General features: G+C 56.9%; 1 protein-coding gene across 6 annotated transcripts in view; it reads left to right on the top strand.

The window, feature by feature from the left end:
- SARDH (sarcosine dehydrogenase) overlaps positions 1-26,910 on the top strand; it is a 77,963-nt gene that overhangs the window by 18,043 nt on the left and 33,010 nt on the right. For all 6 annotated transcript variants that reach the window (XM_064371764.1, XM_012445250.3, XM_064371766.1 and 3 more), the window contains 8 exons: positions 1,919-2,023; positions 3,536-3,665; positions 7,764-7,850; positions 8,133-8,223; positions 12,706-12,847; positions 17,276-17,359; positions 19,253-19,366; positions 26,139-26,277. In XM_064371764.1, the coding sequence (XP_064227834.1) occupies positions 1,919-2,023; positions 3,536-3,665; positions 7,764-7,850; positions 8,133-8,223; positions 12,706-12,847; positions 17,276-17,359; positions 19,253-19,366; positions 26,139-26,277 (892 nt within the window). The remainder of the gene's footprint in view (positions 1-1,918; positions 2,024-3,535; positions 3,666-7,763; positions 7,851-8,132; positions 8,224-12,705; positions 12,848-17,275; positions 17,360-19,252; positions 19,367-26,138; positions 26,278-26,910) is intronic.

Below are 26,910 nucleotides of genomic sequence, written 5' to 3'. Positions count from 1 at the left end.
ATGGCCCTCCTGGCCACCTGGTGGTGTGATGTTTCCCACATTGGGGCCTTGGCGCAGTCCTCTGTCCACACCCAGGGCTTGGCAGGCACTCTTGGGCCCTTCAACATGAATGTGTGATTTTCTCTCCTTTTTTTTCTTTTTTTTTTGAAACGGAGTCTCATTCTGTTGCCCAGGCTGGAGTGCAGTGGTGCCATCTCAGCTCACTGCCATCTCGAGGTTCAAGCTAGTTTCCTGCTTCAGCCTCCTGTGTAGCTGGGACTACAGGTGCATGCCACCATTCCTGGCTAATTTTTCATATTTTAGTAGAGATGGGGTTTCACCATGTTCCCCAGGCTGGCTGTGAACTCCTGAGCTTAGGCAATCTGCCCGCCTTGGCCTCCCAAAGTGCTGGAGTTGCAGGCATGAGCCACCGCACCTGGCCGAATGCGTGGTTTTCAATCTGAGGACCCCTCTGGGATTGTTTCTTTGACTTTTTCCTTGACCCCATTTTTCTCTGTCTTCTCTTTCTGGAACCCCTGTAAAAAGGATGCTGGACTTTCAAGATTGACCTTCTGGTTTTCTTATTTCTTTCCACTCCTGATTTCTGTTTTGTTGTCTTTTTCTTTTAGCCTAACAGCTAGATGATGATCCCAGCCTTATCTGGCCCTTCTGTTGAATTTTACATTTTGACTATTATATCTCATTTAAAGACTTCTTTCTTCATCTTAGATTCCTTTTGCATAGCACTGCGTTTCAGGGGCTCATCTGATATGGCTTGGCTGTGTCCCCAAATCTCACCTTGAATTGTAATAATCCCCATGTGTCAAGGGTAGGGCCAGGTGGAGATAATTGAATCATGGGGGTGGTTTCCCCCATACTGTTCTTGTGGTAGTGAATCAATGTCATAAGATCTGACAGTTTTATAAAGGGGAGTTCCCCTGCACAAGCTGTCTCCCTTGCCTGCCGCCATGGAAGATGTGACTTTTCTCCTCATTTACCTTCTGCCATGATTGTGAGGCCTCCCCAGCCATGTGGAGCTGTGAGTCCATTCAACCTCTTTCCTGTATAAATTACCCAGTCTCGGGAACGTCTTTATTAGCAGCTTGAGAACACACTCATACACCATTTTCTTGTATCCCTGATGTTCTTGTCATGGTTTTATTTTTAAGAGAGAGTGAGCAGCAGTCTGATGGGAGGCTGGGAAAGGAGGACTGAAGAGCCTCTCAGGAAGGTTAGGCAGCAAGCCCTTCTCTTTTAGCAGGACCCTGGTGTCAGGATCTCAAGCCTCCTCTGGACCTCTCAGTGTCTCAGAGAAGAGTCTTCTATCTGTTGCTGGGGGTGGGAGATGGCAGTCCACTCTCCTCACTCCACTCCCCATGTCCGGAGCCTCTCAGGACCCACCTCTCCACAGGCAGATCCTTCTATACACGAGTGAGAACATCAGTCCCTGCAGAGGGACCTGGGTTGGCTCTGGAGATTCAAGAGGACGCAGGAGGGGACACACCTGCTTGCCGAGTTCAGTCTCCCTCTCCTCCAACGCCAGCTAAGGCGCCCCCCTCCTCCATCCACTCTGCATCCTCCAGTGTCGGTTGGAGCCTCCCATGCTCTGCCGTTGCCTCTGCCCGTTCTCTGGTCTTTGTGGGTGAAGTGTTTTGCTTCCCTCCCTCCCCCTCTCTCTTCCTTCATCCATTCCTTCTTCTTTCTTACTCTTTGACTGTTATTTTATGGGATTTGGGGAAGGACAGGCTTGAATGGCAGTGACCTGTTCACTGTGTGCAGCTCGAGACCCCATGTCCACTCAGTCCTCCGGGTCCTACAACAAGGAGGACCACCTTGGGCTGGTGACCCTGGGTGGAGGTGCTGGCCCTCCACGGGGCATGGGGAACCAAGTCCCCACCCAGCCCTGGCTGATGGCAAGGCCTCTCTCTCTGCCTTCCAGAACATGCCCAACGTCCGTGATCACGACGCCTCTGTCTACCTCCGCCTCCAAGGGGACGCCTTGTCTGTGGGTGGCTATGAGACCAACCCCATCTTTTGGGAGGAGGTAAGATGCCAGGGCCCTGGGGTAATGGGAGGGAATTGGGGCTGCATCTCCACATGAAGAGGGCCTCTTCCAGGAAGCCCACCCTCCTGAAGCCCCTCAGAGACACACCCGAGAACTGCAGGTCCCCTGGCCCCACCAAGCTCAAAGCCATTTTGCTCTGACCCTGACAGTCCTGGCATGCAGTCAAATCCAGAACCAGGGCAGCTGGAGGGCTTTGCCTCAAAACAACAGTGAAGGGCTACATACCGTGGAGTGATGACCTCAGAAGGGCATGAGAGCACACAAGTCCCGTGTCCTTCAGCAAATGACACTGCCCTCCCCGCCAGCTGCTGCAGTGGCGTGTGTGCCAGCCTAGGCTGCTCCCCGGGCAGCTTCCGGGGTCAGGACAGCCCTGCAGCCTCGTTCTATGTGTATATGCATGGAGTCCACACATGGAATGATTAGGCGGCTACTTTGGGTTAAAAACTGCTTTAATTTCTGGAGAAAGAGGAAAACTAAGATAAAAGTCCCTGCCTCTGGATGCCTGTATTTTGGTAGGGAGACATACAGTAAACAGACAAATGGCTGGGCGTGGTGGCTCACACCTGTCATCCCAGCACTTTGGGAGGCTGAGGTGGCTGGATCACCTGGGGTCAGGAGTTCGAGACCAGCCTGCCCAACATGGTGAAATCCCATGTCTACTAAAAATAGAAAAATTAGTCGGGTGTGGTGGTGGCCATCTGTAATCTCAGCTATTTGGGAGGCTGAAGCAGGAGAATTGCTTGGACCCGGGAGGTGGAGTTTGCAGTGAGCCAGTCCACACTCCAGCCTGGGTGACAGTGTGAGACTTTGTTTCAAACAAATAAATAAGGAATGCAATTCTGGAAGGTGATTGGACACTGAGTAAAATGAGCAGTTCAGGATCCGCCTGGAGAGCCTGGAGCAGAAAAAATTAGATGGGCGGGCAGGACAGGATTTTTTAGGGAGGGGACATCCAAACAGAGCCTTGCATTGAGAGAACAAACCAGTGTGCCAGGTCTGGGCGAGGAACTGCCCCAGTGAGTGGTGAAGGCCTTGAGCTCAAACCGAGCTTCCTCTTCCCAAAGAGCTGCAGGAAGGTCTGGGTGGTGGGCCCAGTGGTAGAGGTAGGCAGGCCGGCACAGGCAGGGCTTTGGGGCCTTTGCGAGCCGCAGGGGGCCAGAAGAGGCTTGTGAGCAGGGAGGGGGCATGGTGGGATCTAGGGGAGTGGGCTGAAGGAGGGCGGGGAAGCAGGGTGACCAGCCAGAGGCCACTGCAGCCATCAAGCGCTGAGTGGGTGGAGGTTTGGGCTGGGGTGCGGAGGGGAGCAGACAGGCCTCCCTGATAGGTTGGGGGGTGGGGGAGACAAAGTTCGGGACCTGTGGGTGACCGCCAGCCCCTAACGCATCCGATTCAGCGGAGGCTGGCCTGGCAGCCATCACAAGGCAGGTGTGGCATGGGGGCGCATGCCCTGCTTGGGGACAAAAGAGACATCACCCTGCCCTGCCTTGGCAGGTGTCAGACAAGTTTGCCTTCGGCCTCTTTGACCTGGACTGGGGAGTGTTCACACAGCACATTGAAGGCGCCATCAACCGGGTCCCCGTGCTGGAGAAGACGGGGATCAAGTCCACCGTCTGTGGCCCCGGTGAGTGGGAAGCCCTGGAGCCGGGGTGGGCGTCCGTGGGTCCTTTGGGCTGGTGACTTTTCGTAGTGATGCCCCGTGAGGCCAGTCTGTGCTGGGCAGGGGACCCAAGGCTGTCCCCGGGCTCTCTCGCTGCCTGGTTCCAGCAGCCCTGGGTGCCAGGTGTGGCATTTACTCCTCTCCACGGGCGAGAGGCCTGGGCTTAGCGAGGGTAGTCACCTGCCCCTGTACGCGGCCAGGGCCTCCTTCTGCCTCAAGTGTGGCTCATCCTGGATTTTCTACCTGGGATTCTTCATCCCTAGATTCAACTTATCCCGGGAACTCTGTGTTTTTGTCTGTAAAATGGGAAAAGTGGGCTGCATCCCAGCGCCCTGAGAGGCTGAGCAAGGAATGGAAGCGCTGAGACCTTCCCTGACACGAGGCCCACACAGTTGTGAGCCCCAGTTCTGCCTCCAGCCCCCAGCTCCACTGCTCCCAGAGAGCACTGCCCTGGCCAGGACCCCACTCTGCTGGCCTTCCCCGTTCTTGGCCTTGGCGGCCTGCACCCGGAGGCCAGCTCAGCAGGGGAAGGCTCTTGTGCCAAGATTCCCCTAACTCTGGCCCTCCTCGCTGGCCCCAGGAGAGCTGAGCAGGAGGAGGCAGGAGCAAAAAGGTGGGCTCAGCTCCCAGATGCCCCACGTGGGCCACAGTGCAGTCCCGCCCCGCCCTGCTGGCCTGGGGAGCTCGGAAGGTTCTGCCCCAGGGTGCGGGTGTGGGGCTGAGGCTGCCGGCCTGGGCCCTGGCAAAGGGGCACTCTCTGCGAAGCAGGAGGGACTGGAGCTGACCTTGGCACCGAGGCATTTACAGCCGAGGGACTCTGAGCCAGACGTCCCCGAGTTGAGTGTGGGGCGGCCCAGGAGCTACCAGTGAGCCTGGAGTCCCAACGTTCCTTCATAAGGGCATCCATTCCACATTCAATGGCACCTCGTCTGTGCCAGAGGCAGGCATGCTCGGGCCAGCACCCTCCTTCTGGCAGGGGAGACCCAGGGCGAGTCACTGACCAGAGCCCGTGGGTGGGTGCTCTGCAGGAGGCGTGGGGTAGCTGGGTGGTCATGGCCTGGGGACATAGGCAGGCGGCCGGGAAGAGGGCCAGCCCAGTCGGGCTCTGGAGGTGCTGGGCCCACCGCGGATAAGTGATCTGGGCAGGGGAGCACCGGGTGGGCACAGAGCAGGGAGGAGGCTCCTCCACGTCGGTTCCAGCAGACTCACACCGGTGTTCCCCGCTGCTTCCTGGTGGGGAGCTTGGCCCCACTTCAGGGCTAGGAGAGAGGTTTAGAAAGACATGGGGTTGCCCCCAGGGAAGCCTTTCTGAAGGCGCTGGAGCAGGTGCCCTCCAGAGTAGGTGTGTCTGTGAGGTGGTGACGGACGGAGCACCGACTTGGCAGGGTGCCCCAGGGACGAGACGCCACACGGGGTGCAGGGCACGGTCCAGGCCCCAGCAGCTGCAGAGAGCATCTGAGTAGAGGTGGGCGGCACCAAGTGGGGACCCTGGGGAATTCCACGGGCCATGCAGGGAGCAGACGAAGGCCCTGGAGACGAGAGAGGGGTGAAGAGCTGTGGCCCACAGGGGCGTCCAGCCCCCTCTGTCCCGGCACGCTCAGCATCTGCTCCGCTGCCGGCAGGGGCTATGTTAATAGTTCGCCTCCTAATAGAGCCTTTGGTGGGAGATGCAGCCCCAGGGAGAAGCAGATGGAGCCCCAGGGACCAGGGCAGCATGCAGGGTGGGAGCACATGGGGGGCTGTGACTCACCGCCCCCACCCCCGAGACCTCCCAGCTTGCTTGGGCCTGGCAGCGAGAAACACGGGCCTGGAAGAATCCCAGGGGCACAGATAACCCCAGGCGTCTCTCTCTCTCTCTCTTCCCTTCTTGTTTTAATTAGCCTGGGAGCCTGTGCTCCCTGCAAAGCCTTGTTTTGGGGAAGATGTCCAGGCAAGGCTGTCTCGGGTCTGGTCTGTCGGCTGTGCTGGGAGGCTCGTGGGAATCAGCATTTCTCCTTGCCAGGCTCGGCCAATGGCCTTTGGCCTCCAGAAAAGGGCAGGGAAGTCCCAGGCCCCATGACTTAGGAGCGCCTCGGAGGTCTGAGGTCTCATTCCAAGACGGTGGAGCTCACCAAGGTCAGGGTGGGAGCCGCAGGCCTGGCACCTGGCCATGCTGCCCGGAGCTCCCATGTGTCCTCGGGTTGCTCAACCCGCCTGAGTCATTTGTGAAACATCCAGGAGACCCTGTTCCTGCAGCTGCCCCTCCTCTAGCTCTCGTTAGCACTCCCGGCAGATTCCGTGCGAGGTTCTTCAGAGCGTCTTTCCCGCCGGCCCTGGGCCTGGAAATAGTTCCAGCCCTCCCAGAAAGCTCCCTGGGCCATCCCCAAAGCCAGCCCAGGTTACCTCTCTGACGCCTCCCTTTTTTTTTTTTTTTTTTTTTTTAAAGAGACAGGAGCTCTCTGTGTAACCCAGGCTGGAATGCAGTGGTGCGATCTTGGCTCCTGCAGCCTCGACCTCCTGGGGTCAAGCCATCCTCCCTCCTCCACCTCCTGAGTAGCTGGGACCACAGGCTGACACCACCATATCTGGCTACTTTTTTGATTTTTTTGTAGAGATGTCGTCTCACTATGTTGCTCAGGCTGGTCATGAACTCCTGGGCTCCAGAGATCTGTCTGCCTGGGCCTCCCAAAGTACTGGGATGGCAGGTGTGAACCACTGCACCCAGCCGCAGGCTCACTCTTTCCGCCCCACCATCACCTTCTCTGGAGCCTTCCTCATCTCTCACCCAGAGGGCTGCTCCGGCCTCTGCCCTCTGCCCTGACAGCCCAGGCCCTCCACGCAGGGCCCTGCCCCTCTAGCCTGCCTCCTCCCCGCTGTCCTGCAGTGGCCCTGCCACCTCCTGCCCCTCCGAGGAGCCCCACCTCTTCCAGCCAGGCTCTCAGCCCACATTCCCCGAGGCTCGCTGCCTCCTCAGTTCCGAGGGTGGGGCCCTGATCGCCCTCCTGGGAGCAGCCGGTGCTTCCTCCTGGTCTGTATGCAGAGAGTGACCGCCCAGACCTGGAGCCACCCCCGTTTCTTCGTTCACAAACTCGGTGCCCTGGAGTCCCTCAGACCCGGACTAGAATCTAACGCAGGGTGGTGCTGGGGCGGGGCAGCGGCACCTCAGTGACGCGTGGTCCTCAGCTCGTCGTATTTTCTTTACCAGACCATCTCTTTTTTGCTTGTTTAAGTATTTGCTCCCTCCCTCCGTTAGCTCCCCGAGGGATGGGACGTGTCCTGCTCAGCGTGGCCTCCCAGGGCCAAGCACAGGACAGGCGGGTGATGAATGCGTGTAGGCTGGCGAGCACACAGCCCTGGGAAGGAAGTTCTGCTATCCCAGTTTTATAGATGAGGACACTAAGCCTTGCTCAGAGAGGCAAAGTGACTCGCCCAACGTCACACAGCTTGGAAGGGGTGAAGCAGGGTTTGAATCCGGGTCTGTGGCTGCAGAGAGCCAGGGTTCCCCTCCCACTGGGTCCTGGCCTCTGTCTGAGGCTCACCAGTGGCCTCCGGAGCAGGAGATTGGTCTCCTCCCTGACAGAACTTGGGATTCTTGGTTGGCTCAACAAACCACCAAGCACCTGCCCTTGCGGGGCTCTGCCCCTGTGCTAGGCCGGGGGCCGTGGAGTGAGAAAAACAGTCCCTGCCCTCTCGAGGTCCAGTGGGCAAGAGTGACAGGTCTCTGGCAGGGACACAGCAGGATGCTGGTGCAGCAGAGGGGCCGAGGCTTGCTCTCCAGGGTCAGAGGAAAAGGGCTCCTTGTCGGCAGGACAGTGGCCACAAGACAGACGGACCCCACCAGGCAGAACCTGGGCAGGTCGCCGTCAGCTGGTTCTGGCAGCACGTGCTGAGAGGCTTGGAGGGCAAGGGCAGGAGCCAGCGGGGAGGCTCCCTTGAGGAAGTGGTGCTGAGCAGGGCCTGGAGGAGGGAGAGGGCTTGAGGGGAGGGGCGCCTGCAGCCCCTGCCTGATCAATGCTCGCTTAGAAGACCCCACCCCATGAGTGTGTGCACTGCAAGGGATTCAGGCCTCCATATCCCTTTCAGAATCCTTCACACCTGACCACAAGCCTCTGATGGGGGAGGCACCTGAGCTGCGAGGGTTCTTCCTGGGCTGTGGCTTCAATAGCGCAGGTGAGTTTGGGCAGCAGCCCACCTGGCCCCCATAAGTCCTTCCATTCCCAGAGCTCTCGGGGAGGTGGGCCCAGGAGCACTGTGGCCCTTGACAGCAGCGGGGACAGGAGAGGCTGGGGAGTCCAGCAGGGAGGGGTGCAGTCCAGTCGGGAGGCATGCAGCACCCCAGATGTCAGAGCCGGCTTGGGTGTCTGTGCTGTCCATGAAGATGGGGGCACGGGATTGGACATGGGTAGAGGGCCCAGGGGGCAGACCACAGTCCTGCACTTCTCTTCCTGCCAGGAATGATGCTGGGTGGTGGCTGTGGGCAGGAGCTGGCCCACTGGATCATCCATGGGCGCCCGGAGAAGGACATGCATGGCTATGACATCAGGCAAGCTCCCACTGGGACCTGCAGGCAGGGCCCGCCACTCAGGAGAGGTGGGGCACAGTAAACATCGAGGGCTACTTAGAAGTAGTCTTCCGTGAAATCCAGGTGGCTTCCTGGAAGAGGCAGCAGTGAGGGAGGAAGGGAGGAAGGCCACTAGCAGGAGGTGGGCGGTGCTGAGGGGCGGCCGGGGGGCAGGTCCACGGCCCTTTACAGCTTCCAGGATCTCTTGTCCCAGGGTCCTAACTGAGCTCCTGGACAGCTCGGGAGTCATCAGTGGGATCGCATTGTCCCACCTCACAGACGGGGAGACTGAGGCCTGGGGGCAGGAGGGGGCTGGCTGAACTAGGATAATTGTGCTGGGTGTGTGGGCTGCGGCTTGCAGCCAGGCAGCCCCGGCCGTCCCGTTCTGTCATATACTGACACAGTGGCCAGGAGTGAGACCCACTTCCTTATCTATAACGCAGGGTGATGGGGAGGTGCTGCCATGTTTTGGGAGCAGAGAGTGCATCTGTGCTGGTGAGGTGCCCAGCGTGGGGTCTGCACATGGAAACGCTAAGTCATCCCCAGCCGAGGCACGGACCGGGGTGCTGATGGCCAGAGCCGGTGACGGCAGCCTGTCCCAATGGCCTTCTGCCAGTCAGGGCCATCTCTTGCAGAGCACAGGACGGGGTGCAGGCGCTCCCCAGCAAGGAGGGAGGCTCCTCCTGTGTCTTGTCCCCACAGCGGTGGCCACTCTGAGCTGCACAGCAGGGCCTGTGGCCCAGGCTGCACCCTGTGCATTGCGGGGTGGCTGTCGAGGCAGGGCCGCTTGGAGGGAGGCCGGCCCCTGGGCCTATCCAGCCTGCTCTGCTCCCAGCTGCTGCTGGTGGATGGCCACCCTGGGGAGGCCCCAGCTGCTCCTTCAGGTGGCAGGCAGGGTGGGCTCCCAAGGGAGAGGGCCCGATCAGCTCAGGTGCCCCTCGCCTGCTGACCTCGTCCTTTCCTGGCCTGATGAGGACATTACGCCCACTGTGGGGAAAATGTCTGACCTCATGGAGACAGACGATGACACTGAGGTCCCCCAGCTGCCACCCCTGCATGGCGCCTGGCGCAGTGAGGCCTCCTCTGGCTGACGTGGAACCCATCTGGGCCTGTGCCCCTGCACTCTCCCAAGAGAGGAATGTTCCAGAATAGATAAAGTTCCAAAGGAATAAGGAAGGGCCAGGTCAGGCCCTTCCTGCTACAAACAGCGAAATGGAAGTGACTTGCCTGAAGGCCCCCAGTTTTTGAACCAGAGCCAGTTAGGGACCCAGCTCCCGCCCCATGCAGGACAGTCCTTGTGCCCTGGCCTCTCTTGGGGATGCCAGCTCTGGAACCTGACCAGCCAGGATCCCACCCAGTGGCACTGTGTGGCATCTCTGTGCCTCTGTGTCCTCGGCTGCAAAATGGGGCTGCCCAGCCTGCCCAGCTCCTGACTGGGGCCTAGTCCCATACTCAGCAGGCAGGATGTTTGCTCATGGGCTGCCAGAGGCCCTGAGGCGGCCCCTGGCAAGCTGGGGACAGGCCTGGGCCTCCCCGGCTCAGCCGTCCTCCTTCCATCACTGTGACTCTGGTGGGAGCATGCAGTGGGCTGCTCTGGGGCTGGAAGCCAAGGGCACAGGTGGGGAGCCCCTGAGAGCTGGGGTACAGCAGCAGGAGCACCCACCCTGTTGGCCCCAGACCCCTGCCAAGCCACCTGGGTGGTAGCACCCGGGACACACCTCAGCCCAGCTGTCACTGACGTGGGGCTCCCGAATCCCTTCAGTGTGCCAGTGTGGGCGCCACCGCCCATGGGACCAGCCGCCGGCCCCCAGGGGTTTAGCACTAATGTGATGCTCTGCCGCCTGTCTGGGGACAGAGACAAGATACAGACCCTGCAGGAGAGAGACAGAGCCAGGAGAGCAGGGAGGTGCCTGACAGAGTCGTTGAAAGACCCAGAAAAGAAAGTGAACAGAGAGCACCTGCCCTAGAACGGAGCGTCCCCCACCCAGGGACTCCTGATTGCTTCCTGCAGGCCAGAGAACACGCCTGTGACGTCCTTCATCTTACACGCGGGAGACGCACGCAGTGAGGCCAGGCAGCCAGAGCCCTCCCTGGGTCTGGGGCGCATCTAGACTCCAGGCTTTGCGTGAGGGTCCCAGGGCTGGCTGGGCACCAGGCAGCTTCTAGGCCGTGGCAGCTGCCCTGCAGGTGACTCCCTTGTGAAATCAGATGAGAGGCAGTCACCCCAGCCCCACATCTGTTAGCTGCATGGCCCGTGGCCAGTCCCTCCGGTTCTCTGAGCCTCAGTTTCCCCATCTGGATAATGGGAACAATGTCCCACCCCCTCGGAGTGCACTTGAGGCTCATGTGTGTGGATGCTTGGCCCAGTACCCAACAAAGGCAGAGCCAGAGCCGGAGCCAGAGTGCAGCCTGGGCCCTTTTCAGGGAAATTCCTTAGGGTCTGCGTGAGCCAGGGAAGACTTGCTTTTCTTTTTTTTTCTCTTTTTTTTGAGATGTTTTGCTCTTGTTGCCCAGGCTGGAGTGCAGTGGCGTGATATTGGCTCACTGCAACCTCTGTCTCCCGGGTTCAAGTGATTCTTGTCTCGGCCTCTTGGGTAGCTGAGATTACAGGCACCCGCCACCACGCCCAGCTAATTTTTGTATTTTTAGTAGAGACAGGGTTTCATCATATTGGTCAGGCTGGTCTCGAACTCCTGACCCCAGGTGATCTGCCTGCCTCAGCCTCCCAAAGTGCTGGGATTACAGGCCTGAGCCACTGCGCCTGGCCTAAGAGTTGCTCTTTATTTAAGTGAGGAGCGTAGCCTGGGCCAACCTGGTCCCTCTGCCCACTGGCTCACAGGCAGAATTGGCAGCTGGGCTTCTGCAGGTCACTCACTGCTCCTGCCCGCCCGACATGCACCTGACTGCTGCCCCCGGGAATCCTCCCACACCCTCACAGGCTCCATCTCTCCCTCCTTCAGCTCCCGGTCAGCGTAGCGCAGCGCAGGTGTGGGCCGGCTCTGCCGTGGCCTCGTTTGTGACCGGGAACACGTGAGATCCTTCTGAGCCTCGGTTTCCTCTCACGTGAAAGAATTAAACCTGGGTCCCATGCAGAAGGCAGCTCTGGGGACAGACAAGGAGGGATTTCCTCCCGCAGCGGCACTCCGCCGTGGGCCTGCACCAGAGCGGGTGCCGTGAGCGACAGTGATTAATGATAATATCATGAATAAAAATCCGCACGTCTGTACCTCCACTCCCCGCCCATCCAGATCAGAAATTCCTGCTTGCTAGAATTCCGTGCAGACTAAGAGTCAGTTAGCCCTGACCCGTGTCACTAAGGACAGAAATGCCTCTGATGTGGCTGCTGAGGCAGGTCGGGGGTGCTGAGCGAGGTTCCAGCAGGTGGAGCGTGAGGGGGAGGCGGGCGCTGGGCGAGCCGGGGGCTGAGAGGGAGTGTCCGTGGGAGGCGGCTGCAGGGCCCCCACGCCGCTGGGCCCAGGTCTAACTCCAGCCAGCAGCTCTGCGCTGTCTGACTGGGGAGCTGTGGCTGGTCTGGGGAGACCAGGGAACAAGCCGTGGGGCACTGGCCGCGCTGCCCACCCAGAGGTAGCAGAGGCCTAGGCCACAGGTGCAGCCAGAGCTTCGGAGCTGCATTAGAAATAGCGTGGGGACCACCAGGCTGGCTGGACACCACCAGGGGCTGCCGTGGCCGCATACTGTGTTCCCAGCCTTGAAGGAACAAACCCAAAACTCTCGCAGCCATGTCATCTCTGGTCCCGGGGGCTGGAGTCTGCAGCTGCTCCCAGACACAGCTGGGATTTTCCCCGGAGACTGTACCTCTCGGGTCCTGGTCCGACCATGTCGGACCAGGTCAGGACCTGGACCTTGCCAGTCCTGACGCGGCCCAGCTTTGCAATCACAGACTTGGCGCGGAGGGGGGTTGCTGACGGGACAGGCGGCCACCCTTGCCCCCACTGCCCTGCTGGTGGATGGAAAGTGGGTTCCCTTGCCGAGAAGGACTGGCGTTCTGATGCATTGCGAGGCTAAACTTTAAACACCCTTCCCATAGACCCTCCCCAGAGCATTCTGGGGATCCGAGCCCACCCGTCCCCAGGGCTGCCCCCTCCCCAGGCATGCAGGGGGTGCCAGGACTCCCCAGCACTGGAACCTGGGCAGCAGACGGCAATGTGTGGAGAGCGAGGCCAGAGCCCCGTGCCCTGTGGGAGGTGAGAGCCTCGGCTGAGCCCTCTGTCGGCAGTGCTGACTCCCCGAGGGCCGCCGGGTGGTGGGGTGCTCCTGGGGAGAAAGCTGCGCTCATCTAGTTGTGGGGCAAATGGAGAGTCAGGAGCCTGCTCAATGCTGAGCCACAAAGGGGCCTCTGGTGGAGGGGACCAGGGTCCAGGCTTGCCCAGGGCAGCCCTTCCCTGATGGGCCATCCCCAAAGCAGAGACCTGTCATCCCCCTTTCCCCCCACATCTGCGGCAGGCGCTTCCACCACTCGCTCACGGACCACCCCCGCTGGATCCGAGAGCGCAGCCACGAGTCCTACGCCAAGAACTACTCCGTGGTCTTCCCCCACGATGAGCCGCTGGCCGGGCGCAACATGAGGAGAGACCCGCTGCACGAGGTGACCCCCCTGCAGCTGCTGTAACCTCGCCCGGGGCAGGCGGCGAGGCTCTGGGAAGTCCTCAGGGCACCGGGGCGGTGGGTGGGGGGACGGAAATGCAAGACGTACCCCAGCTGCAGGTCAGGCGAGGTGGCGAGGCTTCTGTCGATCCCCAGGTAGTAACCCGGCACCCCCGAGTGTTGGGTTCAGGGCTTAGGGCCAGGACATTAGGGAATAAAGTGCGAATGGCTCCCTCCCCCAGGGGAGCTTCCGTTCTAGTGGAGGGGCAAGAACACGCACCCAGGAATCGTCCCCCACCCCCCGACAACCATTGCTGCAGCGCCAACAGGGCAGGGGTGCTGGGGACGGGGGCTTGGTGGGTGCGTGCAGGCAGCCACGTGTCGGGTAGCAGCCAGATCACGGCGTGCCCAGGAGAGGGGCTGCGGCTCATAGAGCCTGCTGCGGAGGCTCCTGTACCCTGGCGAGCTTCTACTCCCCCCTTCAGTGAAACCCAGCGTCAGGTGCCCTTTTTCAGGTCTGCCCCCCTGTGCCCTCCCCTGCATCCCCAAAGACCCAGGAGCTCCTCCCCTGCATTCCCAGCCCCTGTCTGCATTCCTTCCCCCTCTTCCTGGCCATCTCGTGCTGGACGCTTTGCTTGCTGGGAAAGGGGGCTATGTCCTAGGCACTCTGGCTCCTGAGCACTGAGGTGCTTGAGGGGTGTTTGTTGAACAGATGGCTGGGCAGGGAGGCAAGAGGGCAGGCCCAGAGAGCAGGTGGCATTGAAACTGGAGAAGGCGCCCCCCTCACCTGAGACTCCAGTGCCCCAAGAGAGACCTGATATTAGCTGCACCTCCCGGGGAGAGGCTCAGAGACAGGAGTGGTCAGAGGGCTGGCTCCCAGGCTGCCCTGGGCCTCTGGCCGGGCTTGGTGGGCCAGCTATGATCTCAGGCCACACATGGCCCTGGGGATCCCCAGCATCACCCCAGGCCTGTAGTCACCCCCTTGCCAGTCCTGACAGCTCAGAAGCCTCCCCGGGTGAACGCGGGGTTTGCTCCCCTCGCAGTCAGCTCAGACGTGTACCTCAGAACTGAGCAGCTCTGCCAAAGAGATTTGGCAAGGTCTGAAGCGCGCCGCTGCCCCGCAGGGAAACCTCGTTCACCCCCGCCTGCCGCGACTCCTTCCCGCGCCGGCAGCCTTCTCGCCGGGCTTGACAGCGCTTCCGTTTGCTTTCTTTCTTTCCTTTATGAAGAGGGGACCCTGCCCTCTTTTAATGGGCCATTGAGATGGACACTCTCCCTCCTTGGAAAAGTGGCCCGTGGCATGTCCCTGTTGTTCACAGAGGGGTGGGTGGATTTTGTGCCCTCGATTGCCGCCCCTCGGAATCCCAGACGTGCAGGGAGGACAGGCCGTGTCATTGATGATTGCTGTGGCCTTGGGGTGCCTCATCCTTCTCGGGCTCTCGGGGGTGGAGGGGAGGGCAGGTGTGGCTGGGACAGGCCCTTGACTGCCCACCCAGAACCAGGTGCAGCCCCCGAGGCCCTCTCAGTCCTGGGCTTGGGGCCTCCTTCCCACCGGGTGGGGTGGCCCCTGGGTAGGCCCTTCCAAACCTGAGAGTGATGATTCTTTTTTTCTTTTTCCCAAACCACATTTATTTTTACAGAAAGCTCCCACTCTGTTTCTCTGGAGTGTGCATTACATTCGTTGTTGTGATTAAGTAGGCAGATCTTAAAATGAGCCGTTTTAACCACTTTCAACTGCACAGTTCAGCGGCGTTAAGTGCTGCGCAGCCATTCCCAACACCCAGTTCCGGAACATTCTCACCACCCCACAGGGAAACACTGCCCCAGCCAACGGCCCTCCTCATCCTCCCCCCACTAGCCCTGACAACCATGAAACTGCTCTCCGTCTCTACAGATTTGCCTGTTCAGGTCGCTTCAACCCAGGGAATCACCCAATACGTGGTGTTTTGTGTCTGGCTTCATTCCTGTAGCATGTTTTCAAGGTTCATGCATGTCATAAAATATGTCCAAATTTCATTCCTTTTTATGGCGGAATAATATTCTGCAGTGTAGGCAGACCACACATTTGTTGATCCGCTCATGAGCTGAGGGCCGTGGGTTCTTCCCCACTGGGTGGTCGTGGACGGAGCGCTAAGAACACGTGTGAACAGAATTTGTTTGCAACCTGCTCTCGGTTCTCCTGTGGATACTCAGGGTGGAACTGCTGGGTCTTATGGTGCATCTGTCTGCTAGGGCAGCCACAGCAAAAGGCCACAGGTGGGGAGGCTTACACAGACCTTTTTTTCTCACACTTCTGGAGACTGGGAGGTCCAAGATCAAGGTGTCAGCTAGATGGGTTTCTGGAGAGGGTTCTCCTGGCTCGTAGGCGGACACCTTCCCACTGACCTCCTGCAGCGGGGAGAGGGCTCGGTGTCACCTCCTCCTTCAATAAGGGCCTTAGTCCTATGGGATTAGGACCCACCTGATGACCTCACTTAACCTTAACCTGAAGATCCCATCTCCAAATGCAGTCACGTTGGGGTTAGGGCTTTAACTTGTGAATTTAGGGGCAATGTGATTCAGTCCGTAGTAGATGGTAATTCTACAGATGGGGGTTCTCAGGGCAAGGGCAGAACAGGGCAGGTGGTAATTCTATAGATGAGGGTTCTCAGGGCAAGGGCAGATGGGGCAGGTGGTATTCTATAGATGGGGGTTCTTGGGGCAAGGGCAGATCGAAGCAGGTGGTAATTCTATAGATGGGGGTTCTCAGGGTGAGGGCAGATGGGGCAGGTGGCATTCTATAGATGAAGGTTCTCGGGGCAATGGCAGATGGGGCAGGTGGTAATTCTATAGATGGGGGTTCTCAGGGTGAGGGCAGATGGGGCAGGTGGTAGTTCTATAGATGGGGGTTCTCAGGGTGAGGGCAGATGGGGCAGGTGGTATTCTATAGATGAGGGTTCTCGGGGCAATGGCAGATGGGGCAGGTGGTAATTCTATAGATGGGGGTTCTCAGGGTGAGGGCAGATGGGGCAGGTGGTAATTCTATAGATGGGGGTTCTCAGGGTGAGGGCAGATGGGGCAGGTGGTATTCTATAGATGAGTGTTCTCGGGGCAATGGCAGATGAGGCAGGTGGTCATTCTATAGATGGGGGTTCTCAGGGTGAGGGCAGATGAGGCAGGTGGTAATTCTATAGATGAGTGTTCTCGGGGCAATGGCAGATGGTGCAGGTGGTAATTCTATAGATGGGGGTTCTCAGGGTGAGGGCAGATGGGGCAGGTGGTAGTTCTATAGATGGGGGTTCTCAGGGTGAGGGCAGATGGGGCAGGTGGTAATTCTATAGATGGGGGTTCTCGGGGCGAGAGCAGATGGGGCAGGTGGTAATTCTATAGATGGGGGTTCTCGGGGCGAGGGCAGATGAGGCAGGTGGTCATTCTATAGATGGGGGTTCTCAGGGTGAGGGCAGATGGGGCAGGTGGTAATTCTATAGATGAGTGTTCTCGGGGCGAGGGCAGATGGGGCAGGTGGTAGTTCTATAGATGGGGGTTCTCAGGGTGAGGGCAGATGGGGCAGGTGGTAATTCTATAGATGAGTGTTCTCGGGGCAATGGCAGATGGGGCAGGTGGTAATTCTATAGATGGGGGTTCTCGGGGCGAGGGCAGATGGGGCAGGTGGTAATTCTATAGATGGGGGTTCTTGAGGCAATGGCAGATGGGGCAGGTGGTAATTCTATAGATGGGGATTCTCAGGGTGAGGGCAGATGAGGCAGGTGGTAATTCTATAGATGGGGGTTCTCCGGGTGAGGGCAGATGGGGCAGGTGGTAATTCTATAGATGGGGGTTCTCCGGGTGAGGGCAGATGGGGCAGGTGGTAATTCTATAGATGGGGGTTCTCCGGGTGAGGGCAGATGGGGCAGGTGGTAATTCTATAGATGGGGGTTCTCAGGGCGAGGGCAGATGGGGCAGGTGGTAATTCTATAGATGGGGGCTCTCGGGGTGCGGGCAGATGGGGCAGGTGGTAATTCTATAGATGGGGGTTCTCCGGGTGAGGGCAGATGGGGCAAGTGGTAATTATAGATGGGGGTTCTCAGGGTGAGGGCAGATCAGGACAGGTGGAAACTCTATAGATGGGGTTTATCCGATGAGGGAAGATCGGGCAGTTGGCAGATGATAATTCTGTAGATGGGGAGTCTCATGGTAGGGGCGGATAGGGGCAGGTGGTAATTCCATAGATGGGCTCTCAGGGTGAAGGCAGATCCGGGCAGCTGGTAATTCTATTAGATGGGGTAAGGCAGTGGGGGTAGCTGCGAACACTGGGCTGGGGGCCTGGTTCCAAGATTTGGAGCCTCCTAATCCTCTGTGCCCTTGGGTGAAAGTGGCGGATGTGGCACTCTGCCCTGCGCAGGGTTATTGGGCTGCGTGTGACAGGTGATCATTCCCCATTCCTGCGCAGGAACTCCTTGGACAAGGCTGTGTGTTCCAGGAGCGGCACGGCTGGGAGCGACCGGGATGGTTTCATTCCCGAGGCCCAGCTCCGGTGAGTAGCGCCTGCCGGGCTGTGCTGCTGGGAGGCCCTGCCCCGTCAACCCTCCTCCATGTGTCCTGCCTCCCCACGTGGCTCCACTGTTGTGATCAGGCCCAGGGAACCAGGTTAGTTCTTTTGCACACGCGAAGCCGAGCCTGCCGACCTGCCCCCAAGGCTTGGCGCTTCCTTTATGAGGTTCACGCAGGCCCCACTCCCTATCCGCCTTGGCCAGGCCTTCCATGGCCCAAGTGGGAAGGGCTGTGGGCAGAGCAGAAGGGGTGTCCCGTGGTGGGGAGACCGAAAGAAGACTCCCCCAGGCTGCAGGAGGAATGGAGCATCTTCTCCTAATTCTGTGCATCTATTTCTGACCACTCTGACTGTTGGTTTCTGTCCGTAGGAGGGCAGGAGTGGGAGGGTCTGTGCACCCAGGGTGCTCGGTTTCCCGGTGGAGGTTTCATAGTGTCCTGGACTGTGGGTGTCCTCTGGGGCTTCCTGGGGACCTGGGTTCTCAGAGAGAGGAGCAGAGGCCGTCCTGCTGTGAAACCTGGGACCCAGGCCCTCAGGAGCAGGCGACTCAAGGCTTTAAGGCCAGCTGAGGGGTAGCATTTGATCCAGATTTACAGAAATCGAAATCCCTTTCTTGGGGCTGCGTCTCACCAGTCCTCTCCGGTCCACCCACCTTCCCTCCTCATGGCAACCCACAGCCCAGGACAGGCTCCGGAGCTCCAGGGCATCGGGGGTAGAGACGGGGGCCAGAGCTGGCTGATGGGCCTTGGCTGTGGGGTCAGCATCCTCCAAGCCTCGCCGGTCATCGTCTCTTCTCCTGCTGGGCCCTAGGGACATGCAGTCCTCATGAACCCTGCAGGGAGGAGGGGTCCCACAGACCCTGCCTTAAAGCACAGCCCACTGTGTTCCAGTCACATCTGGCTGTGGAAGCCCCTCTCCCCTGCCCCTAGGAGAGGAGACAAGAGCGAGAGTCAGGAACACACCCCCGGTCCCAAGACGGGCAGATTTTGCACCCCACCCGGGAGCCCACCCGGGAGTCCAGGACACCTTGGCAGGGCTGCAGCAGGTGCGATGTCCCTGCTGGGGAGGGAGGGGACTCCACATGGAGATGCCAGCGAAGCCTGACTCCATTATAACCTCACACTTGGCTCCCACCTGTGTGTGAAGAGGAGGTGAGGCTTGCCAGGTGGGGCTGGCGGCTCTGGGAGGTGAGAATTGCGCACCTTCATTTGCAGCTGTGCCGTGCCAGCAGTTAGGAGGGCAGGTGGGGGATTGTCTGCAGGAGCAGAGGCCAGGGAGGGGCATGGGACTGTGTGTGGGGTGTCTGAAATGGGGGGCAGATCCCAGGGAGGCCAAGGCGATGGCAGAGAAGCTAGACTCTGGATCCCACACGCCTGCCTGGCTCTGTGCCACTGCCCTGCCCGGGACTGGTCTGTGCCCTTGGGCGACATGGAACTTCTCTGTGCCTCAGTTTCCTCATCTGTAGAAAGGGCACCCCTGTTAGGAGCGTAAGGCACTTCCCACAGGGCCTGGCCCAGAGCAGGAGCAGGGTCTGGGGTTACCTGGGCACTGGGTGCAGCCTGGCTGAGGTCCTGGGCAGCTGCCTCGCCCTGCCGTTCCCCACCTTGGGTGCATCTGGCTACTCCTCCAGCCTCCCGGGCCCTGGCCGGGCTCTGAGACCCACCAGGCGATGCTGTTGCCTGCTCTGTGCCGCTGTTTGCCTGGACCTCTCGGGAGCCCCTGCCCGTGTGCACAACACACTCACACTCACGGCTAGGGCTTCCCGAGGGCAGAGCCAGGCCTGACTCCTGCATCACAGCCTCAGCGGGACCCTGCTCTGGGGAGGGAAGCGGGGAGGGACGAGGGAGGGAGGCTGAGGACCACGTCTTTTCTTCCCAGGTCCTCGAGTACGACTACTATGGGGCTTACGGGAGCCGCGCGCACGAGGACTACGCCTACCGCCGGCTGCTGGGGGCCGAGCACACCTTCGACTTCCCGCCCCACCATGACTCGGTCCGTAGCTGCTCCCCAGTGCGGTGGGGCGTGTCCCTCTCCCTGTCCCTCGGATGAGCCTCCCATTGGTCGGGCCTCGGCGGGTCCTGCAGGGGCTCCCCTCCCCCAGGAGTCTCTTCGGGCTCTGCATTCGTGCTCTTTTTTTGGCGGACTCCGTTTTGAGGAGGAATCATGAGTTTTCCTCTCCCCCCTCCTCCCTCTGTACTGAGATTGTACCAGCAGCCGGGCATAAGCGGAAGTGGTGCTGCTGGGGATGGGGCGAGGTGGGGGCTGAGGCGATGGGCTGGGGCCTGGCAGGGCTGCACCGCTCTCAGCCTCCCCCTCCTGCTCTCTGGAGCTGCTCCGAGGCTGGCATGACACATGCTGGGGGAAGGGGCTCCTCCTTCTGGAAGCCATGGCAGAGCAGATCCAGGACAAGGTGGCCGGAGGCTCCCGGGCATCAGGCCCTGTATGGGCCCCTCCAAGGGATAAGCAGAGGGAACCAGAGCCGGGAGGGCCGTGGCCTGGAGCCTGCCTGCTGTTCCTCTTGCTCCAAAGTGGGCAGGTGAGGCTGGTCACATGGGACATCTGGCAGCCCAAGGACCTGGCTCCCACGTGCAGGGGGTAGAGGTGAGGAGTCTTGTGGGCCTCCTCCCCAGCAGAGGCCTGTTCCACACAGGGGCGTGCCCCAGGCAGCTGTCCTGGAGGGAGTGAGGCCAGCGTCTGCCCCGGCCTGCCCAGCCGTGTTGTAAAGCGCTCACAGGTGGAGCACAGCTGTTGCCACCCCAGGGAGATGCGTGACATCTCACTACGAATCTGACATAGCAGCAGAGCAGAGCTGAGGCCTGAGCCCGGGGTCTCAGAGCCCAGGGACAGCTTAGGAAGCATCCACGCGGGGGTTCCTTCCTGGGGCCTCTGGGACAGTCTCAAGCCCGGCTTCAGTGGGGTCTGACCCTGAGGCCACCCAGGGCCCCTTGCCTCAAAGGACCTGGCTTGGGTTCCTGCTCTGCTCTCACCGCCTTGAACCTCCTCATGGTCTTTGAACAAGGGCCCCCCTGGGTCCCGCACTGGGTTCTGTAGCAGGTCCTGAAGGGAGGAAACCGTTCCTTTCCACCCTCTCCCCCAAAGCTCGCTCTGGTGGCAGAGCATCTGTCGGAGGCGTCGGAAGAGGGGCTCCTGCAGGAAGGAGGAGGCGTGTGTGCCACGCAGCGCCTGAGCAGCAGAGCCGGCGTGGTGCCTGAGTCCCTCGTGGCTGCCTCCCGGGGAGAGCTCGGGGCTCTGTCTGGCACCTCCGCACCCACAGCTTCTAAAGCCGGTGGGACTCTGGCCCTCGAGGATGTGGGAGCTCGGGGGAGATGCCAACTTGGCTTTGTGGCTTCATCCGGCCTCCGCAAACGCGCCTGAAGCCATCCTAAAGCACAAAACACGTGCTCGTTCCCGGCGCTGGCAGCTTCCCGGGCCCAGCTAGAGGAGCCCAGTGCGGGAGGCTGCTGAGGGTTTTGGTCGGCAGCCCCGGTGGCGTCAGCAAAGGTCCAGCAGAAACCGACAAAGGGGTGCCCTGTCCTGCTGCCTGGCAGGGCTGGAGAAGCCGCAGAGGGCTCAGGAGGGGGACGGCCCCGGTGGTGTGCTGGTAACAGCCCAACAACCAGCTCTCTGGGGAGGAGGGGAGGAAGCTGGCTGTGCAGCACTGGCCAATTTCTCTGATGTAAATCCTTTCTCCACGGCCGATTTCAATCCAGTCCGCCGATGAGGCATCACCGAATGTGGAGCTGGGCAGGGAGCTGCGTGACCAGCTCCCAGGGTTGGTGCACCCCTGCACAGCCTGGCTGGACCGTAGCTCTGCCACTGCCCGCGTGTGCCACCATCCCCGGCCTCCCTGAGTACATGAGGGGTGATATGAGTTCCCTCGTGGAAACTCAGAGGGCGTTTGGGAGGAGATGAAACAGCTTCCCGACACGCGGCAACTGTTCCGGAAGCGGCTGTTGCTGCTGCCGTGATTACATTTTTCCTGTAATGATGATGAGGTGGGCACATCTGCTCAGCAGTGGGCGGCATGGTGGGACCTGAAGGAGGAGATCAACTCGAAAATACAGTGAAGAATATGAGACCCTGGAAACCTCGCCCAGGCATTTGTAAACTGTAGGGAAGGAAATAGGGAGGGATTTTTTTTTTTTTTTTTGAAACAGAGTTTCACTCTTGTTACCCAGGCTGGAGTGCAATGGCGCAATCTCGGCTCACCGCAACCTCCGCCTCCCGGGTTCAGGCAATTCTCCTGCCTCAGCCTCCTGAGTAGCTGGGATTATACAGGCACGCACCACCATGCCCAGCTAATTTTTTGTATTTTTAGTAGAGACGGGGTTGGATTTTTTTTAAAAACAGCTTTATTGAGATCTAATTCATATAATATATAATTATTCACTTAAAGGGTACAACTCAATGTTTTTTAGTGAGTTCACAGGGTTGTGCATGATCCAATTTTAGAATGTTTTCATCTCCCAGCGAAAGACACCCCATACCCATTAGCTGTCACCCCAGGCCCCGCCCTGTCCCCAGCCCACGGCACCCCTACTGTGCCTTCTCTCTCTGAAGATGTATCTAGTTTGGACATTTCACATAAGTAGAATCATAAAACTAGGTGTCCTTTTGGGATTAACTTCTTTCACTTAGCGTGCTATTCTCAAGGCGCATCCATGTGGTAGCGTGGGTCATGTGTCAACACTTCATTCCTGTTTTTTTTTTTTTTTTGAGACAGAGTCTCACTCTGTCACCCAGGCCAGAGTGCAGGGGCACCATCTTGGCTCACTGCACCCTCTGCCTCCCAGGTTAAAGCGATTCTCCTGTCTCAGCCTCCTGAGTAGCTGGGATTACAGGCACACGCCAGCACGCCCAGCCAATTTTTATATTTTTAGTAGAGTCGGGGTTTTGCCATATTGGCTAAGCTGGTCTTGAACTCCCGACCTCAGGTGATCCACCCACCTCAGCCTCCCAAAGTGCTGGGATTACAGGCGTGAGCCACCGCGCCCGGCCTCTAAGTTTCTATCTCAATCGTATTCCATCGTAGGGACCCACCATATTTTACTTACCCGTTGATCAGTTGGTGGACATTGGAGTTGTTTTCACTTTTGAACTCTTATGAACAGTGCTGCTGTGAACATCCACGTACCAGGTGTTGTATGCATGAATGTTTTCATTCCTCATGTGTGTGTAATTAGGCTTGGGTCAGTGGTAGCTCTGTTTCACAGTTTGAGGGAATGTCAACTGTCCTCCAAAGTAACTGTACTGTGTGACATTCCCCACCACAGTGCTGGAGGGTTCCAGTGTCTCCACATCCTCACCAACACTTCTTATTATCTGAATTTTTTTTTTGTCACCCAGGCCGGAGTGCAGTGGCGCAATCTGGGCTCACTGCAACCTCCGCCTCCCAGGTTCAGGCAATTCTCCTGCCTCAGCCTCCCAAGTAGCTGGGACTACAAGCATACACCACCACGCCCAGCTAGTTTTTGTATTTTTAGCAGAGACAGGGTTTCATCATGTTGGCCAGGATGGTCTCAATCTCCTGACCTCGTAATCCTCCCACCTCGGCCTCTCAAAGTGCTGGGATTACAGGCGTGACCACCGTGCCCCATCACTATCTGACTTTTTGATTCCAGCCTTCCAAGTGGGTGTGAAGTGGCATCTCATTGTGGTTCGGATTTGCATTTCTGTAACAACTGATGGTGTTGAGCACATTTTCATGTGCCTGTCGTCCACTTGCATATATTCTGTGGGGGAAATGTCTGTTCAGATCCTTTGTCCCTTTTAAAACTGGGTTATTTGTCTTTTTATTATTGAGTTGTAAAAGTTTCTTTTTTTTTTTTTTGAGATGGAGTTTCTTGTTACCCAGGCTGGCTGGAGTGTAATGGCGCAATCTCGACTCACCGCAACCTCCGCCTCCTGGGTTCAGGCAATTCTCGTGCCTCAGCCTCCTGAGTAGCTGGGACTACAGGCACGCGCCACCGTGCCCAGCTAATTTTTTTTGTATTTTTAGTAGAGATGGGGTTTCACCATGTTGGCCAGGATGGTCTCGATCTCTTGACCTCATGATCCACCCGCCTCGGCCTCCAAAAGTGTTGGGATAAAGTTTTTAAATATAGTTTTGATACAAGTCCCTTATCAGATCCGCAGTCTGCACACGCGTTTCCCTGTCCTGTGGTTGTCATTTTACCTCCTTGATGGTATTGTTTGCAGCCCAGCTTTTAAAATTTTGATGCTTCCCAATTCATCTCTATATTTTTCTTTTGTCACTTGTGTTTTTGGTGTCATGTCTAAGAACCTAACCCAAGGTAAAAAAAACAAAACATTTATGTTTCCTTCTAAGAGTTTTACAGTCTTCGCTCTTACACTTAGGTCTAGTATCCATGAAAATTAATTTTTGTGAATGGCATGAGGTTGGGTCCAGCCACATTCTTCTGCACGTGACTACCCAGTTGGCCTGGCACCATTTGTTGAGAAGATTGCTTTCCCCGTGGAATTGCCTTGGCACCCTTGTTGAAAATCAGTTGACTGTACAGATGAGGGCTTGTTTCTGGGCTTTTCAGTTCTATTCCGTTGATCTGCAGGTCTGTTCTTGTTTTCTACCTCACTGTCTTGATTATGTCTACCTCACTGTCTTTGAATTTTAATAGCAAGTTTGGAATCAAGAAGTGTGAATTCTGCAACTCTGTTTTCCCTTTTCAATATTGTTTGGGCCCTTTGAATCTCCATACGAATTTTAGGATCAGCTAGTCAACTTCTGCAAAGAAGCCAGCTGAGAATTTTGAAAGGAACTGTGTTAGGTCTGTAGATCAGTGTGGGGTATACTGTCATTTCAACAATAGTACGTCTTTTGTTTCATGAACATGGGATGTCTTTCCACGTATTTTGGTCTTCTTTCATTTCTTTCAAAAAAATATAGGTTTTAGAATATAAGGTCTTAATTTTAATTAAATTTACTCCTCAGCATTTTGTTATCTTGATGATACTATAAATATAATTTTAAAAAATTTCCTTTTGAGATTGTTCATTGCTAAATAGTTTTTTCTGTTTGTGTTTTCATACATGACCTTGTATCCTGTAACCTTGTTGAACTATTGGTTCTAACAGGTTTTTTTTTTTTAGTGGATTCCTTAGGATTTCCTATATACAAGGTCCTGCTATTGGCGAATAGGGATGTCTTTACTTCTTTTCTGATCGGGATGCCATTTATTTTTCTTTTCCTGCCTAACTGCCCTGGCCAGGGCCTCCAGCACAGTGTTGAACAGAGTGGCAAGAATGGACCCCTCCGTCTTGTTCCTGGTCTTTCATCATGAAATATAATGCTTGCTATGTGATTTTTGTAGGTGTCCGTCATCAGGTGGGGTCAGTTCCCTTCTATTCCTAGTTTGTTGTGTGTTTTTATCATGAACAGGTGGATTTTGTCCAATACTTTCCTGTATCTATTGGAGGATCAGATGGTTTTTGTCCTTTGTTCTCTTAAAATGTTGCATTACAGCAACTGATGTTTGAATGTTAAACCAACCTCACGTTCCTGGGGTAAATCCCATTGACCGTGGTGTGTGATCTCTTTCTTATGTTGCTGGATTTGATCTGCTAGTATTTTGTTGAGCGTTTTTTTGTATCTATATTTGTAAGAAATACTGGTCTGTAGTTTTCTTATATCTTTTTCTGCTTTTGGCATCAGGGCAATGCTGGCCTCCTAGAGAGAATTGGCAGGTATTTCCGATTCATATTTTTTGCAAGAGTCTGGGAAAAATTGATATTAGCTCTTCTTTGACTGTTTGGTAAAATTCATCAGGGAAGCCATCTGGACTTGAGATCGTGGACAATTTTTCGATTACAAATTCAATCTCTTTTTTGTTTAGTTCTGTTAAGATTTGCCATGTCTTCATTCTGTTTCAGCAATTTGTGTGTTTCTAGGAATTTGTCCATTTCATGTCGAGTCTATTGGCACACAGTCGTTCATAGAGTTCCCTCGCAATCCCTCTTATTTCTGTGGGGTAGGCATGATATCCCCTCTTTCATTCCTCACTGTAGCACTTTGAGTTCTCTCATTTTTCTCTGTCTAGCTAAAAGTTTGTCAATTTTGTTGATCTTTTCAAAAAATCAACTTTTCGTTTTGCTGGGTTTTTTTCTATTTCCTTATTCTTATTTATTTCTGTTCTAATATTTATTACTTCCTTCCTTCTGCCTGCTTTGGGTTTAATTTGCTCTTTTTCTGGTTTCTCAAAGTGGAAGATGGGGCTATTGATTTGAGACCTTCTTTCATAATACAAGCACGTACAAGCATGAATTTCCTCGTGAGCCCTGCTTTGGCTGCATCCCGTGAGTGGCTGTATGTGGGGCTTTCATTTTCATTTAATTCAGTAGCTTTCAATTCCCTTTGTGATTCTGTTCTTTGATCCAGTGGTTCTTTAGCCATGTATGGTTTAATTTCCAGTTATTTGTGAATTTTCCAATTTTTCTTCTGCTACTGATCTCTGATTTAATTACATTGTGGTCAAAGAACACGCTTTATATGATCTCACCCTTTTTGAATATATTGACCCTTGTATTGTGGCCTGGCACATCATCTGTCCTGGGGAACATTCCCTGTGCTTGAGAAGCATGTGTTACAGTGTGCACCTGAGCTAGGAAGGGCTTGGTGCGGGCTGGAAGGGAGGGAGGGGAGGCTCAGTACAGGTGTGTTGGAAAGAGCCCCCGTTCTCCACGTTCTCGAGGGGGAAGCACACCCCAAAGGCCCCCGTGGCATTCCCACCTCCTCCCTGGAACTTTTCAGATCAAGAAGGAGTGTCTGACCTGCAGAGGGGCCGCTGCTGTGTTTGACATGTCCTACTTCGGGAAGTTCTACCTGGTGGGGCTGGATGCAAGGGAGGCTGCCAACTGGCTCTTCACCGCAGACATCAGCCGACCCCCAGGTATGGGGCCTGGGGTGGGGGGCATGTTCTCAGGCACTGAGATGAGCTGGCACCATCGCGTCCCCTCGGGCACCCTGAGCACACTGCTCCTTGCCCTAACCTGGCCTCGGGCCTCTCTGTCCGGCCCCCTTTGCCCCATCCCTGGACCCAGGCTCTAGGACCTCGCCGCTTTCCTCCTCCTCTCCCCGCTGCCTTCCTTCTCCTCCCCACCTCTTCCTTCTTCTCTATTCCAGAAAGAATGTGTGGCCCTGGCCCTCAGCCACCTCTCTCCTGGGACTGGGGGGCCCAGTCCCCCTCATACTCTCACAGGTGGGATTGCCAGAATTAAATAGAAACCTAGGATGCTCGGCTACATTTGAGTTTTGGATACATAATGGCTCATTTTTAACATGAGTATGTCCCAAGCCAAATACGGCTTGGGACATACTTGGGATCTTCATCTGCTTTTTTGTCACTCACTCACCCAAAAGCGCAGGCATCACCATCTTCATGAGTGCCCCGGGCTGCCAGAACAGAGTATCACAAACCTGGTGGCTTAAACAACAGCAATTTATTGTCAGGTTCTGGAAGCGGGAGGTCAAAACGTGGGTGCCTTCCGCGGATGCTCTGCAGAGGACCCACCGTTGCTCTTCC

The sequence above is a fragment of the Aotus nancymaae genome, unplaced genomic scaffold, assembly GCF_030222135.1.
Source record: "Aotus nancymaae isolate 86718 unplaced genomic scaffold, 86718_ANA_hifiasm-v0.15.2.pri h1tg000158l, whole genome shotgun sequence".
NCBI classification, from domain to species: Eukaryota; Metazoa; Chordata; class Mammalia; order Primates; family Aotidae; genus Aotus; species Aotus nancymaae.
This window is presented reverse-complemented; position numbering and strand designations above follow the sequence as displayed.